At 45.2% G+C, this 17,831-nt stretch overlaps 1 protein-coding gene across 1 annotated transcript in view; it reads right to left on the bottom strand.

Moving 5' to 3' along the window:
- XPO5 (exportin 5) overlaps positions 1 to 17,831 on the bottom strand; it is a 226,620-nt gene that overhangs the window by 208,261 nt on the left and 528 nt on the right. The window contains 1 exon segment of the mRNA XM_030195864.1: positions 17,324 to 17,445. Within this exon segment, the coding sequence (XP_030051724.1) occupies positions 17,324 to 17,445 (122 nt within the window).

Below are 17,831 nucleotides of genomic sequence, written 5' to 3'. Positions count from 1 at the left end.
CCTTGGAGAACACCTGCTACAATTGTATAACTTTACCTGCTCCAAGACAAGCAGGGCCAATGTATTCTCACATGTGGGAATCCCTATCTACTAAGCTCTCTGAAAACAGTATGACAATAGGGGCTCAAAAACGCTTGTGAAGGTGCAACCTTGGAACAGAGCAACCCGGGCCTAATACGGTGGAATTGGATTCTAGGCCCCAAACAAATTCTGCAGGATGATCGAATCAGCTGTCACATTGGGTGTTCTGCTTGAATGTGTGGACTGAAGACCACATAACTGCTTTGCAAATCTCCTCAATGGAAGCTGATCTCAAGTGGACTACCAACACAGCCATAGCTCTAACATTATAAGCTGTAACAAGACCCTCAAGAGTCAGCCCAGCTTGGACATAAGTGAAGGAGATACAATCTGCTAGCCAGTTGGAAAGAGTGTGATTGCCAATGGCTACTCCATCCTGTTTGGGTCAAAAGCAAAAAGCTGGGTGGACTGTAGGGGCTTTAGTCCATTCCATATAAAAGGCTAAAGCTCACTTGCTGTCCAAGGTATGCAATGCGCTTTCGCGAAGATGGACTTGAGGTTTTGTGAAAAATGTTGGCAGAACACTGGACTGGTGAAGATGGAAATCCGACGCCACCTTAGGAAGGAACTTAGGGTGGGTGCAAAGTACTACTCTGTTGTAATAAAACTTAATGTAAGGTGGATCAGCTACTAGGGCCTGAAGCTCAATGATTCTGTGAGCTGAAGTGACTGCCACCAAAAATACAACCTTCAGCTGACAGGAATCCAGTGGCTCAAAAGCAGCTTTCAGCAGTTGGGTAACACCGTTGCGATCCCACAACATGGTAGGAGGTTTGACTGGGGATTTTGAAAACAACAACCCTCTCATGAATTGAACAACTAAAAACTGTAGAAATGGGTTTACCCCCATACATAGGATGGTAAGCACTGAGGTGTACCCTTACAGAGTTTGTGTTCAAACTAGACTCATAGAGGTGCAGGAGGTATTCAGGCAGTTTTTGTGTAGGGCAAGTAAGAGGATCTAGGGCTCACACCAGAGGGCAAACCTCTTCCATTTGAAAGATTAACAGCTGTTAGTGGAATCTTTCCTGGAAGCTACCAAGATGTTGGAGACACCCTCTGGCAGATTTAAGAAGTGAAATTCTATGCTCTCAGTATCCGGGCCAGGGACTGGAGGATGGAGTACAGAAAGGACCCTTGTTCTATGTGATGAGGGTTGGAAAACACTCCAAACTTCAAGGTTCTTCAGAGGACAACTCCAGATGAACAAGAGGTATGGGAGGATAAGCATACGGAAGCCCCTTCCCCAAACAGAGGAGAAAAGCATCTGATTCTAGCCTGACCTTAGCTTGGAACAAAACAGACAGTGTTATGATGAGTGGCAAAAAGATCTACCAAGGGGGTACCCCACTTTCAGATGATCTTGTGAGCTATGTGCCCATATTGAGAGACCATTTGTGAGGTTGCATTACCTGTCTGTCTGTCTGCCAGCCAGGCTGTCCTCCTTGCCAGCCAGGTAGGTGGCCTGCAGAACCATCCTGTGAAGGATGGCCCAGTGCCATATCCACACTATTTCCTGACACAAGGGTAGGATCTCACAGCTCCTATTCATATAGTACAACGCAACCCAGTTGTCAGTTTGAATGAGAACACTTTGGTTCAGCAGCCAATCTCTGAAAACCTTTAGAGAGAGTGTTCCAAATGGCCTTTAGTTCCAGAAGGTTCATGTGAAAAAGTGTCTACTGAGCAGACCATGCCCCTTGCGTGTGAAGCCATCTACATGAGCTTCCCATTTGAAGTTGGATGCACCCGTTGTCAACATCTTTTGATAAGAGTTTGGAATGGGAGTCCTGAGGTCAAAATTTGTCCAAATTATCCACCAGTGTGGCAAGTCAACAAGATCTGGAGGGACTCTGATGAGATCGCTGGAAAGCTAAGAGTCCATTGGCCCCTCTCAAATGAGCAATGGAGTGATGTGCACTGTAGAAGCCATGTGGCCTAGCAATCTCAACATCTGCCGAGCTGTGACCCGTTTGCTACTGCAAACATGAAAGGCAACCGCTCTCACTTGTGATAGGAAAACCTAAGCTTGTACTGTATCAAGCAGGGCTCCTATGAATTCTAATTTCTGTACAGGTTGCAGGTGGAACTTAAGATAGTTTACAACAAAACAGAAGTAGCTTTGGCACCTGAATAGTTCTTTGCACAGATGCTTGCACCCTATGATGTGCTCTTGACTAGCTAATCGTCCAGGTAGGGAAACACAGACTCAGTCTGCAAAATGACACTGCAACTACTGCAAAGTACTTGGTAAAGACTCGGAGCTGACACGAAGCCAAAAGGCGGAACACAGTATGGGTAGTGGTGTTTCCCTACTCAAAATCTAAGATACTTCCTGTGACTGGGAAGCATCAAAATATGGATATAGACAACCTTTAAGTCTAGAAAGCATAACTAATCTTGGTCCTGAATCATGGGGAGCAGGGTACCCAGGGGAAGTCACCCTGAACGTTTCTTTGACCAGGAATTTGTTTAGGTCCCTTAGGTCTAGGATAGGACGATATCCCCCAGCTTTCTGGGCACAAGGAAGTACCTGGAATAGAATCCCTTCCTTTCTGGGCCTGGTGGCACAGGTTCAATCGCATTGACCTATAAGGGCAGAGATTTCCTCTGCAAGTACCCGCTTGTGCTGAGCTGATGAATGATGCTCTCGGTGGGCAACTTGGTGGTCTCTGTTGCCAATGCAGAGTGTAACTGAGAGACTATTTGAAGAACCCACCAGATTACAATGGGCCACCTTTGATGGAAAAAATTCAGCTGCCCTCCCACTGGAAGGTCATCCGGGAGGGTTACTTGGACTGCAACTATGCTCTCCTGGAGCCAGTCATAAGCTCTTCCCCTGCTTTGAAGGGGGGAGCCAGCTGAGACTTCTGGGTCCTAGGCTGACCATTGGGGCTAGGACTGCTAGGATGAGGACGGCAGCAGATACCTACGTCTTTGAGAGTAGTAAAATCTGCATTTTGACCTGCTCAGGAACCTCCTAGTACATGAGGTTGCATCTAGAGGCTGCCAAGAAAGGGACCGAATGACATCGGTATGCTTCTTAATAAGGTGTCGTCCACCTTGTCCCCAAAAGACTGTCTCCTCGGCATGGAACATCCGCTAACCTCTCTCCAACTGCTGGCTCTAGGTCAGAAACATGTATCCATGAGTCTACACATTTCCACACCCATGGCAGAGAGTCTGTAAGCAATGTCAGAAGTATCATAGGTGCTTCTGGCCAGATACATCCTAAAATCCAGCTGCTTTCTGGCCGACAATGCTCTGTGGCCTGCTCCTGAGGAAGACAGTCCACCAGACTAAACACACTGTGAGCCAGGGACTTTACATAGATGCTCGTGTAGAGCTGGTAGGTCTGGACATGGGCAATAAGCATCAAGGCCTGATAAAGTCTTCGCCCAACTGAGTCCAGAGTCCGAGCCCAAGCCTTAGTAGGTGGGGGCACTAAGATAAAAGTTCTGGAGCTTCTGGCCAGTTTGACAGCAGATTTGACCACCAGAGAATGGTAAGGCAGTTTTGCCCTCTTGAATAGGATATTGAATATCCACCTTCTTCAGTACACGCTGCACTGAGAGGGGCCATTCCCAGTTCTTTATCAACCCTGCTCAGTCTGTCGGCCAGGCTGTTGATGTTGCCCGCCAGATAAGTGGCCCGAAGGTACATGCCATGCCGGCGAGCCTGCCACATCCAGACGGCCTCCTGACACAGGGGGTGTGATCCGGTGCCCCCCTGCTTGTTGGTGTAATACATGGCAACCTGATTGTCCCTTTGAACGAGTACAATTTGGTAAGACAGCTGATCTCTGAAATCCTTTAGAGCATTCCAGATCGCTCAAAGCTCCAGGAGATTGATCCGGAGATCAATTTCCTGGGCAGACTAAGCACCTTGTGTGTGAAGCCCATTCCCATGAGCTCCCAAACCCAGGAGAGATGCATCCGTCGTCAGAACTTTCTGCGGCTAAAGAATTTGGAATGGAAGTCCCAGGGTCAAATTGGATCAAACGGTGCACCGCAAAAGAGAGTGAGCAAGCTCTGGGGACACCTGGACGACATCTTCCAGACCTCCAGTGGCTTGGCACCACTGAGAGGCCAGGGTCCATTGGGCTGATCTCATGTGAAGGCGTGTCATGGGTGTTACATAAACTGTGAACACCATGTGGCCCAACAAACTCAACATCTGCTGAGCTGTGGCCTGTTGAGAGGCTGGAACCTGAGAAGCCAGTGCAACTGGGGGGGGGGGGGGGGGGGTCTGCTCTCGCAACCGGAGAAAGGCTCGAGTCTTCTGTGTATCGAGCAGGGCGCCAATTAATTAGCTCTAGCACCCAAATAGTCCTCTACATGGACTCCTGAGCACTGTCTTCCAATGTGCTCTTCACCAGCCAATCATCGAGATAAGGGAACACATGGACTCCCAGTCTGCATAGCGACACTGCGACTACCACTAGACATTTGGTAAACACCTTAGGAGCCAACGTGAGGCCAAAGGGCAACACGAGTTACTGGTAGTGATGTGTTCCCAGCCGAAATCGTAGATACTTCCAATGGGATGGAAGTATTGGGATGTGTGTGTATGCATCCTTTAAGTCCAGAGAGCATAGCCAAATCATTTTTCTGAATCATGGGTAGAAGGGTGCTTTTCTTTTACCAGGAATTTGTTCAGGGCCCTTAGGTCCAGGATGGGTCGCATCCCCCCTCTCTTTTCTGCATGAAGAGTACCTGGAATAGAAACCCCTGGTGAAATGGGCTTGACAGCATGTGCCTTCAGAAGGGCTGAGAGTTCCTCTACAAGTACCTGCTCGTGCTGACAGCTGAAGTAATGAGCTCTCAGTGGTATATTTGGAGGTGTCCGACGCCAATTTAGGGCGTATCCAAGACAGACTATTTGGAGAACCCACCGGTCAGAGGTTATAAGGGGCCACCTTCGTGGAAAAACTTCAGCCTCCCCCCAGCCAGCAAGTTGCCCGGGACGGACACTGACAGCGGCTATGCTCTGCTGGAACCAGTCAAAAATTTGTCCCTTGCTATGACTGGACAGAAGGGGTCTTAAGCGTACGTTGTTCATGGGAGCAAGCGCACTGGGGCCGAGCCTAAGCAGAATGTCAAAAGGAGGCAGTGTACTTATGCCTCAGAGTACTAGGCACTCCTCCTCGACTTGCCAAAAGACCTCCTAGATGAGGATGCAGATCAGAATGCGCCTGGTGGGAGAGAGGAGATGGTATCGGTATGCTTCTTGATTTGATCAGCAAGCTTCTCAACCTGCTCTTCAAAAATGTTCTCGCCCCAGCACGGGGCATCAGCCCATCTCTACTAAACTGCAGTTCCAAGTAAGAAACACGCAGCCATGAGAGTCTGCGAATTGCTATACTCTGAGCAGAGATCCTGGATGCCACATCAAAAGTGTTGTATGCGCCCCTAGCCAAGAACTTATGACACACCTTCTGGCATACTGACTCGGTCTTCTCCAGTGGGAGAAGGTCCACCAAGTCCAGTATCTTGCACACCGAGTCCCACAAGTGTATACTTGTGAACAGATGGTATGAATGAATGTGTGACACGAGCATAGAGGCCTGGAACATCTTCCTCCTAAAAGAGTCCACTGTTCTGGCTTCTCTGCCTGGGGGTGCTGAAGCACAGTCTCTAGAACTCCTGGCTCTTTTGAGAGCAGATTCCACCACCATGGAATGAGGCGGCAACTGGGGCTTATCAAAACCAGATAGATCTGGTACACAGTGTCGATCTTCTTGGGTAGGATCAGGAGTGGGGATTACCAATTCTAAACAAGAACTTCCTGGAGAGGGACAGTCACAGCCTCTGTAGGAGGAGACTCATAGTCCAGGACCTCTAGTATCTTGGCCCTGGGCTCGTCCTTCACCTCTAAAGGAAATGGAATGGCCACAGCCATTTCCTTGACAAAATGAGGCAAAAGAAAGGCTCCCCTGAGGAGATTTTCTCCAAGTGGAGGGGAGGGTTCAGAGAGGATGCCACAGGACTCATCCTCCGAGAAGTACCGTGGATCCTCCTCAGACTCCAATAAGCACTCCTTATCAGTGTCAGTCAAAACCGCCTCAAGGGAGGACTGACACCGAACCTGCCTCGACTTGGAACCATGTCCTTGAGAAAAGAGTCAAGGAGTCAACTCCCACCTCGACTCAGCTTCCTCCACTGTCAAGGGAGTGCCAGCTTGGGTGGCAGTCGACACCGGGGCTGCAAACAACACTGGTGTTGAAGGCCGCACTGCAGGCTGAAAGGCCAAGCAGAGCCACAACAGGAGACAGGGTAGGTGCAATGCCGATGGCACACCATTGCAAGAAGCCGACGCACACCACTGCAAGAGGCCATCCAGCAGCTCAGGGAGAAAGGCCCAGATACACTCATCGAGGACCGACACCGGAAAAGGCTGGGGTGCCAGCTGAGAGACAGGCTGCAGAACTGGCAGTGTTGAGAAGGAAGCTGGGTCTGGACTGCTGGGAGACTGACGCATTGGCACCTCCTGAATGGAGGGGGGAGTGGTTCTCCCGGTGTTGATGCTTCTCAGGTGTCGAATCCTTCAACATTCTGGAGCTCCCGGCACAGTGCGTCAAGGACAATCGATGCTGATGTTTCTTGGCCTTCGCCCAAAGCTCAACATAGAAGCTCCACGGTACCAACGAGGACAAAGTCAATCCTCACATCCCCTTGGGGTCGGGTTCGATGTTGGATGGTCCCGGGGGCCCTGCACAGCAGTCAGCATCAAGACAGGTGGAGACCCACTCGATGCGCCACTGCTGCCAGTGTGTACGGGTCTAGCAGCAGCCATTGGTACAGACGATGCAGCACTCAACGATGTTGACCTTGATGCTAATGCCAACGTTGAGGAATCAGACCTGGCTCCAAAAATCCTCTCGTGCTGAGCCTCTCTGGCAATCTGGGTCCGCTTCTTCATCCGAAGACAAGAGGACACAGTTAGCAGGACTATGCTCAGGCCCTAAACACTGAAGGCACTAAGAATGGGTATCCTTGCCAGAGATGGTCCAATTGTACCGGGTACAGCACTTGAAGCCACTCGGAACTTGAGTGGACATGGGCGGAAAAACGTCCGCACCCAAATCAGACGAAGCGATGATGCCAGAAAAGGGGGCAAAGCACCAGAGAAAAATGAATAGGAAAAACATGTCCCAAAGTCAAGGCCTAAATGTGGCCTTAATGACGCAGAAAACAAAGGAAACTTAAAAAATGTGTGTGTGGGCACTTTTTATCACGCTCTGTGGGATTGTCCAAAGATAAAGAGCTTCTGGGAGAAAATAATTAGATTTCTGAGATGTATATCAAATAGTTGTATATCGCTGCTGCCAGAAAAGATCTTATTGGGGATGGATGTCCTGCTGGGGGCCGGTGCTGTTCACCACAACTTGTTAATTTACAAAGCTCTGTTAATCGGGAAAAAATGCATATTAGTTAATTGGGTCAAACACGAAGCTCCTACCTATTGGCAATGGCGTAATCGATTGCATGCCTTACTGTTAATGGAACTAAGAGATGTTTACCAGAAATTTAAAAGACAAAAAGAGTTCTATTTGACTTGGAAAAGCTACATACAGGTACTTGCACCCCGAGCTCGTAGTTTTGTTATTAACCAATTGGGGGATCCGCTGGCGTAGGAAGGGTCATTAATCAATAGAGACAACAGTAGGATCTCATCATTATAATCAATATAATTAAGCCCTTATGGTGGGGTCTGGGAAGGGGGGAGAGAGGGGGGGAAGAGAGACAAAGTTCAATAGAGGGGAGGGTTCGGGAGGGGGACGGGATAATAAAAGGGGGGAGGGGGGGTAAGAGGGAATGTTAATTGACTGATGTTTATCAATATTATTGGTGTTATCGCATATTGTTGAACACTGAAACTTATGTACTCTAATACTGTTTGATATGTTAATTGGCACAGTCACCAATGAAACGGCTGAAAGACAGAAGTAATTCCATGAAGACAGTAGGTACTTATATTTGTCAGCAAGTAATTTCAGGCAAAAACATTACAATATTCTTGCCAGCTGATTGTAAAGGTTTGATAGGATTTCAATGCAAGGATATACTACAAATATGTCTTTAACAGAGGCCATGTCTCTTGAAGATGAGCTATAAGAAACAAGGCCCTTTTGCGATATTATTCTGAACTGTACTACGTCTCATGTATTATGCTTTCTTATGTTCTGCTGTTGACTCTTCCAAGTTGCATATGGAAAATTCTAATAAACAGATTTAAATATATAAAAAGGTGTGTGTGGGGGGGGGGGGGGGGGGGGGGGGGAGAGATACTAAAACACTAAGGGAAGAAGGGAAAACTCGAAGATGGGAACCAAAAACACACCAAAAGGTACAACCCCCTCCCAAACAAAAAAACCCCAAACACGCACACATACCACCTCTTCCTGGACCGGATGTGAAGAGCAGCTACAAAAATCAACCCCTCCTCACCGCGGTAAGACCCCCCTCCCCAAACTGCAATAACTGCACTCTTGTGGCGGGTCGGAAGGAACTCATACATGTGTGGTGGAGCGTGCCTTGCGCTCCACAAAGCTGTTAAAGCTTGCTAGAAGATCTGGACCAGGCAACGTCGGATCGCATTACCCAAAAGTGAGAATTACAGCCTGCTTGCCCTCAGAGAATAAAGTATACAATATCAGAGTTTTTCCCCATTTCAGAAATGTTGGGTGGGATCTCCAGAGAGAGAAACAAATCAATCCAGTTCAGAACATTCCCCTGCAGCCCCAACTCAAATAATCTTCTCATGCACAGACGACAGTTTAAAGAATCAAAAGCTGCTGTTACGTAAAAGACATTTCCCTTACCCAAAATAAACCTAAAATCATTGACACGTGAAACCAAAACAGTTTCTGTTGCATGTTTTCTGAAAGCTCGATTGTTTGCTACTTAGTACTCTAGACATTTCCACGAACTCCAAATGCTGCATATAAACCAACTTCTGCAACTGGGAAACTAGGGCCCCGATGATCAATTTCCCGTGCTGTTCTAAAACAGCGCCCTAACAATAGGTTGGAATAGCGCAGGTAACTACACAATCTCAAATAGTAGCAAGATTCCATGCTACCAATCCCAGGACAAGAAGTGGCGTTCCCATGTCTGTCTCAATAGCAAACTATGGACTTTTCTTCCATGTAACTTCCTTGAGTGTCCCTTAGTTTCTGCACTTTTGGAACGAGTAAAATCAATTCATTTCTACTCATTCTACACCACTCAGAATTTTGTAGAGTTCAGTCATATCTCCCCTCATCCATCTTTTTCCCAAGCTGAACAGCCCTAAACTTATGGGATGAGTTTCATAAAGAAACTGCCTCAGAGGAGCAGTACAGATTCTCCATCCACTGATTGATGGACATAACTATTCCCAATGGTCTGGACTGGTCCGGTACGGATGCAAGGGAAAATGAGTTTTGTGCATAAGCTATTTGTGCAAAAAATCACAACCGACATCTAGAAGCCAACTGAAACTGTTTGACAGCTTTCGGCCGAAACCAAAATTGCAGCTGAAAATCACCATGTGGATTCAGCTAAAAACAAAACCTCAAGTTTGGTTATGTGCATGTGAACCAGCGATGGCCACTGGGGATTTTCAGAGCTTGTAGTCTGCATCTCTCTGCTAAACCCACAGTATCCAAGCCAGAATATAATAATTTAAAGACTGTATTTTACTTCCAAGCAAAATAACCTGTATATAATAAATGTAAACTACTTTGGATGTACCATAGAAAGGTGGTATGTCAAATCCATGACCCTTTACATAAAAACAAAACTAAAAACCATGGAGCTTTTACAGTGGCAGACTGCGCCAGACATCATAACTCCACAGAGAAGTTAATTCCTAAGGAGCTTATCATCCCAAATTTACACTTAAATTTCTGCTAAAACTGTATCAAAAGCATTTGGAGCACTCTATTTACCATATAAACAATGCAAGATCATATCTGCATCGCTTGCAACCGCAATACGGGGAGAAAACAAAATGAGTAGGCCCCCATTCCCTGGTGGTCTAGGGGCTTAGTCAAGGCAGGAGCAATGCCCCAGTCACAGCAGCCATTTTGAGATGACAGCCAAAATGGGCAGGAGTAACTGAGGATCACTCTTGCCCCAACTACACCCCTAGACTACCAAGGATTATAAGCTACACACAGAGCAGCCTAAGGTTGTTTTTTTTTTTTTTTTTGGGGGGGGGGGGGGGGTGACAAATGGAACAAATTTTCAACTTCCACTGAAAAATATATGGTCATTTTTCAACTGAAACCAAAAACACAGCAAACAATTAAAATAACCTTTCAGCAAAATGTGGCAGAAACAGATTTTTAGTTGGTTTCGGCACTGTAACTGAAAACAGAATTTGGTTGACCTCAGTGAATGGTAATGAAGGCATTAGCTATTAAAACCAGTTGCAAAGGCTGAGTGCAGGGATTTTTTTTATTTTTTTGTACGACTGGGACCAAGGCCAGGTCTGAGGAGAAGTGAAAAGTTGGTGAGTTTTTCTGTGATTATTATTTCATGCCCGATACTTCTATTTACTGACTTCTGGTTTCATTGAAAGGGGTGGATCAAAAAAGTTGGCACAGGATAAGGAGCTAAGAGGGAGTTGTGCTGAAACAAAAAAAACAAACAAACATTTGTGCTGGACCGCTAACATAATATTTCTGTGCAGAATATTGATGTTCATATGCAAAATATTCCAGCATATGTGCATAATGCAGCAGTTCTCAATTCAGTCCTGCAACTCCTGGTCATTTAGATTTTTAGGATACCCATAATGAATGTACATGACAGATTTGCATACAATGGAAGTAATGCATGCAAATTTATTTCATCATCATCATCTTTGATATACTGCAAATCCAAAGAATATCTAAGCAGTTTATCAAGTATTAAAATGATGAGAAAGAACAAAATACAATGACAAAGGAAAAGACAGAAGATAAAAAAGTTACAATGTCTATTCAATATGCCACTAGGTTACATTAATCTTAAAAGAAAGAAAACAGTAGGAAGAAAGCCACCCAACAGCAAAACAGGAGTGTAACAAAGGGGAAAAGCCACCTGCAGGCAAGCCACAAAATAGGCCCCTGCTCCGATGTATCATGCCTTAAGAAAGGCTTGAGGAAAAACAGGGTTTTCAGTGTGTTCTACATTTGCAAAAAAGTTTCTGAACAGATACACAGCAGCAACCCAACGAAAGTTTAAACTACTAAGTGCCATTTGGAGGAGCAAAGAAATCACCATGGAACATATGGGACCAGGGAGTTGAAAAGAAATGGGGGAAGACCAGTAATCAAGGACACTATGTGCTAGTATGAGGATTTTGAACAGAATACAAAATTGGTAGCCAATGCTTCTTGAATAGCAGTGGAGAAAAACACATTTCTCTGCTCCATAGAGTAGCTGAGCAAACATTTTGAAACAACTGAAGCTTAGAAGTTGTGCCAGGAATAGTACATAAAAAAAAAAAAATAGAACTGCAATACTGTATGTGCAACACCACCAAAGAATGAAGTAAAAAGGCACAATGCTTTCCAATTAATGGGCAAATAGCTGTTTCAACAGAACAATGGATTTCCTCACAATCTCATATATACAGAGAAAAAAAGACAAGCGCCTGGCCAACGTAGCTCCCAAAACGTTAAGAGAATCCCGCAAGGGAATCAGAGTACCATGGATAGAGGGTGCAGGTACTAAGGGCAGGACACAGTCCACTGAAAAGATCATATGCTGACATTTTAGAGGATTCAGTTTCAGTGCATTGTCAACAATTTTGTCAAGACATGTAGCAACACCTAGCATGAAGACTGCAGAGTAAGAAATTACTCTAAGAATTAGATGGATATCATCTACATCATGAAAATAAAAATCTAAAGATTAAATGAGTGTCAAGGGTGCAAAGTAAACATGAAAGAGAACGGGACCAAGAATAGACCCTTGCAGACCACCACAGTGGAACAGAAGTGAAGCAGAAAATGGACCTCATTCTACCACATCACTGTGTAACTGTTTATACCAGAATTGGCGAACACCTTTATGGTACTGTATAAGCCACGTTGAGCCTGCAAATAGGTGGGAAAATGTGGGATACAAATGTAACAAATAAATAAATAAACTAGCCCAGCTACCTTGAAAAGATCTATTTGACAAATAGGATTGAAACCATGTTAAAGCTGAACCTGAGATGCGTACATTATACAGGCAGAGTATAGAGTGGTTCATTAAATTAAAGGCCGCTGAGAGATCCAAGGACAAGAGAACATCAGTTCATCTGTCAAAAAATGCAACCTGATGTAATCTGAAAGCACAAGAAGAGAGTGGTTTCAGTGCTGTGTGTGTGTGAAACACAGTCTGCCTCTGAAGCAGAGCATTAACTGAATATAGGCGAATTGCTTGGCCACCAACTTTTCAGTCTTTCATGCATATTCATTGTAGGCTAGAGAATGACACGGGGACCCACAGTAACCACAGGGATGGGGACAGAGTCTGTGAGGACAGGGACAAACTTTGTCCCCGTGTCACTTTCTACTTTGAAGCCTGTTAATGAACTTGATGTTATTTGTTTGATGCAGACAACAATTATTTTTATTTTTTGGAAAAAACAAGCAAACATGCTGGCCACAGCTAGCAAAATCTGCACGAGGGTTCCTGTACATCTTGGTTAAAAGATAGAAAACGGAGAGTAGGGTTAAACGGTCAGTATTCTCAATGGAGAAGGGTAGTTAGTGGGGTTCCCCAGGGCTCTGTGCTGGGACCGCTGCTTTTTTACATATTTATAAATGACCTAGAGATGGGAGTAACTAGTGAGGTAATTAAATTTGCTGATGACACAAAGTTATTCAAAGTCGTTAAATCACGGGAGGATTGTGAAAAATTACAAGATGACCTTACGAGACTGGGCATCTAAATGGCAGATGACGTTTAATGTGAGCAAATGCAAAGTGATGCATGTGGGAAAGAGGAACTCGAATTATAGCTACCTCATGCAAGGTTCCACGTTAGGAGTCACAGACCAAGAAAGGGATCTAGGTGTTGTCATTGATGAAACGTTGAAACCTTCTGCTCAGTGTAATGCTGCGGCTCATAAAGCAAACAGAATGTTAGGTATTATTAGGAATGGAAAACAAAAATGAGGACATTATAATGCATTTGTATCGCTCCATGGTGCGACCGCACCTCGAATATTGTGTTCAATTCTGGTCGCCTCATCTCAAAAAAAGATAAAGTGAAATTAAAAAAGATGCAGAGAAAGCCGACAAAACGATAAAGGGGAAGGGAAGACTTCCCTATGAGGAAAGGCTAAAGCGGCTAGGGCTCTTCAGCTTGGAGAAAAGGCGGCTGAGGGGAGATATGATAGAGGTCTATAAAATAATGAGTGGAGTTGAAAGGATAGATGTGAAGCACCTGTTTATGCTTTCCAAAAGTACTAGGACTATGGTGCATGCCATGAAGCTACAAAATAGTAAATTTAAAACAAAATTGGAGAAAGTTTTTTTTCACTCAACGTGTAATTAAACTCTGGAATTTGTTGCTGGAGAATGTGGTAAAGGTGGTTAGCTTAGCAGAGTTTAATAAAGGTTTGGGCTTGGGGAAAATCCACTATTTCTGGGATAAGCAGTATAAAATGTTTTGTACTTTTTTGGGATCTTGCCAGGTATTTGTGACCTGGATTGGCCACTGTTGGAAACAGGATGCTGGGCTTGATGGACTTTTTTGGTCTGTCCTAGTATGGCAATACTTATGTACCAGCACATCTTCTACGAAGCCATCTTCTATTGCAGGGGGGACTGTGGAAGACAGGAGAGTTACACTGAACCCTGAGACTGTTGATGACTTCTTATTAATCCACACATTAAAAAATCATAACTGTGCTTCATAGGGCATATTTCTCAACTCTAGGGCATAGAGAACAGGTTGTATTTTTGTAATCCTGGACATTTTAACAGAGTGGATTATTATAGCTGCTCATAGTTATTTTCTATTTGTAATTTATACAAAACAGTTGCACAGCATATTTTTCCTTTTTTTACTTTAATAAAAAGATTTAAATATAAAATAAGTGTTCAAGACTTTTGCAGGTGAGAACAGAACCCATGGGGATGGGATGGGGTGGGGGTAGAACCTGTAGGGACAGGGCGGGGACAAATTTTATCCCCGTGTCATTTTCTATTATGGACATCCTGAAAACATACATGACCGGCTGGGTGTGTTGAGAACCTTTGGCATAATCTATGCACAGCTACAACTTCCCCAGTACCGACAGAATTTATGTGCAAAGCAGCCTTCCTGTATATGCGTATATATATATATCCGTGCAACGCTGTATCCATACACACAAAATAGAAATGTAACTTACTAGCATAGACCCATATGTACATAGTTCCTGTGTACACTAGCATGAAAGCAAATTTACATATCTGGTTAGTGCATTGGGAAGCAACAGTTATTCTTCATGCTTGCATTATAAAACTGTGTGCTCAGCTTTGGTACACAGCTCTAATACAAGGTTACTGTACTTGCCCCACACTGTTTTTAATAAAGTAGCAGACACATGGGGGGGGGGGGGGGGGGATGGTAAGATCTGGTCTTACCTGATAAAAGAGAAATTGGTCTTATCTACTAATTTTCTCTCCTTGAAACTCTCCCAACCATTCCTGAAGAGGGGGTACATGCCCTCTTTCCAGCAGATGGGGAGACTGAGCACTACTAAATGACTTCACCTTAAAGAGGTGATGTGCTCTGCTGTGCAGCCCCGAGTCAGCCAGTATTTCTCACCCTCCTCAGCAGATAGTAGGCGAGTAGTGTAGCCCTGCTCTTAAATTTAAAAAAAAAAGTGTCTATCAAAGGCCATAGTGGAAATATGGACAACAGCCTGCCTCAGAGCCATAGCTAAACCAGGGTGTCTATGCCAAACAACAGACCTCTCTCCTGCAGCTGAAGAACTTTGGTGGTTTGACCTTTTTGGCCATTGCCATCAGGTCCATGACTGGCCTTCTCTAATATCAAATAGCCTTTGAAAGGCTTCTCTCTAGGTTTTGAGGATTTTCTGCTTAGGAAATAAACCTGTACATTGTCCATTCCTGCCACATGCGCTGTTGATATATTCTTCAGGTGTCATTCTGCCCATGAGCAACTTTCTCTTTTCTGCCTCTTTGTCACTTTTGGTTCTGCCTTGACAACTTACATACACCACCGCTGTAGCATTATCTGACAATCACACACTGCCTTTCCTTGTGCCAGCAATCAAGGCCCTTAATGTCAGACATAGCTCTCGCCTCCAAATGGCTGATGGACCACAATGCTACAATTGCTAACCACCCCTGAACTACCACATCCACAATAAGCCCCTCAGCAGCCACAAGCATCCATCCTTCATGTGAGACTGGTTGAGCACAGACACCAGGCCAAACTACACTTGCCTCTTCAAGAGGAAGGGAGGTGAGGGGCATTTGTGGTACCCAGTAGGAGATCTTTGCAATGGTCACACATGAGCCCTGGCCCATGAACTAACTCTAGTGTTGCTGCCATGGATCTCAATACCCAACTTGTGCCTATAGCTTTTTCCGCCTCTCCTTAGGGAGAAACACTTTGCTCACATGAGTGTTGAAACAACACCCCCCCCCCCAAAATACTCTGGGGTCTATAACAGGATCAGCTTGCGTTTGGATAAGGAGTTGACCACCCACCCCAACTCCCGAAAAAACTGGATCACCTAGTGCTCCTTGTTTGACTTTATCTGAATTAACCAACCATTCAAATTAGGATGAACCAGCAACCCCATCTTCCTAAAAACATCCACCACTACCCATTCATTACCTTTAGTAACTTCCTTGGTGCTGCAGCCAACTCAAATGGGAGTGCTTGAACTGATAACACTGTCCCAAAACTACAAACCAGAGGAATCTCCAATGCTGTGTACAAATCAGGATGTACAAGAAACTCTGTAAAATACAGAGACATGACAAACTCTGATGCCTGACCACTGTCACAATTGTAATGCCTCCATTGAAAAGCTGTAGACCTTTCAAGCTCTGTTCAACTACTTTATGTCCATGATCACACCCATGTACCAAGGTTGACAAGGAGGCGTATTTTCAAAGCACGTAGACTTACAAAGTTCCATTGTAACCTATGGAACTTTGTAAGTCTAAGTGCTTTGAAAATGAACCCCATTGTCAATCTGAAACTACCAGGATGATTAGAACAAGCAATGCGTAATATTTCAACATTCCCAGTCAGAGGCCATGGAGAAAAGATATACAGGGACTCCAGCTCTGGCCAGGGCTGCACCACATGAGCCGATGCTTGTAGAATTATTATTATTAGCATTTGTATAGCGCTACCAGATGCACGCAGCGCTGAACACCTGATACAAAGAGACGTCCCTGCTCAAAAGAGCTTATAATCTAAATAATACAGACAGACAAGACAGTTACGGGTGAGGGAAGTAATGGGAGCTAAAAAAAAGCAGCAGTGAAAAGGTGGGTTTTCAGCATAGATTTGAAAACAGGTAGACATGGAGCTAGACGTATAGGTCCAGGAAGTCTATTCCAGGCATAAGGTGCCGCGAGAGAAAAGGAGCACAGCCTGGAGTTAGCAGTGGAGGAGAAGGGGGATGACAAGAGAGATTTGTCCATTGAGCGGAGTTCACAGGGAGGAATGTAGGGAGAGATAATGGGGTAATGAGAATCTATTCCTCTCCTGTAGCTGAAAATGGGCACTTTGCATTTCGCTGCATTGCCATCAAATCAAAGAGAGGAGGCCCCCACCCATCCACCAGAAGGCTGAGGAACTGAACTCCCATTCCCCTGGATCCAGAAAAAGTCTGCCTGAATGTTCTCTACTCCCACAACATATGATGCTGAAAATCACCACTAGGTTGAACTCCACCCAGATGCACTCCTGGCTGCCCCCCCCCCCCTCCACTTGTCCAACAATGTGATGGTAGTAGTCTGTGCCAACATCACTTGAACTACCCTTCCTTGTGCCAGCACCAAGCAGATGAGCCTCACCTCCAGATCTGAAAAGGAAGCAGCATTCTTAAGATCACACAGAGCAGCAGAGGAATGACCCAAACTCATGTCTTGGGTCTTCTTAGAAAGCCCAGTCTAATGGTGTAACTACTAAAATAACTGTCCTGTCAAAAGAAAATGGTAGCAGGCAGTGTGAACAACCCTGCTGAAGAACTGCAAAGCCATCATAGCAAACAGATACAAAACAATTTCACTCACTTGACAACATGCTCCAGGATCTGAAGCCCAAAGTGTCTGACAATAGCAGTTTGAGTTTTCTCTGCCAATTTCAGCCCACAAGAAACACAGATTGGGCACTTCTCCTTAAACTCTTCACAAAACTGAAAGAAACATAAAATATAGACATACAGAAAGTAATTCAGTACTGCTGCAACCTTACCTCTCTCCATCCACAAGGTTCAGAGAGCAGAGCTCCCCTCAATAACTTAACGTTGCTGGGTTTTCCTTTCCCCAACAGGGTGCAGATGCCTCTCCTCTACCTTCTAAGAACTGCAGGGACCCTACCTACATCACAAGTGGAAACCACCTCTTCCCATCAAGACAGCAATACTAGGTTCTCCTCTCCATCACAGCCAACCCCCCCCCCCCCCCCCCCACGAAACCTTCTAACGCAGCACTGCTAGTCCACTGCCTCCTTCCATCAGTGTGCAGAACTCCCACCCCACTTTCTGCACTACAGTGACCTTATCTATTGCCATCACGGAGC

Source organism: Microcaecilia unicolor, chromosome 3 (genome assembly GCF_901765095.1).
Source record: "Microcaecilia unicolor chromosome 3, aMicUni1.1, whole genome shotgun sequence".
In the NCBI taxonomy this organism is placed as follows: Eukaryota; Metazoa; Chordata; class Amphibia; order Gymnophiona; family Siphonopidae; genus Microcaecilia; species Microcaecilia unicolor.
Note: the sequence above shows the minus strand (reverse complement) of the source record. Positions and strands in the feature narration are given on the sequence as shown.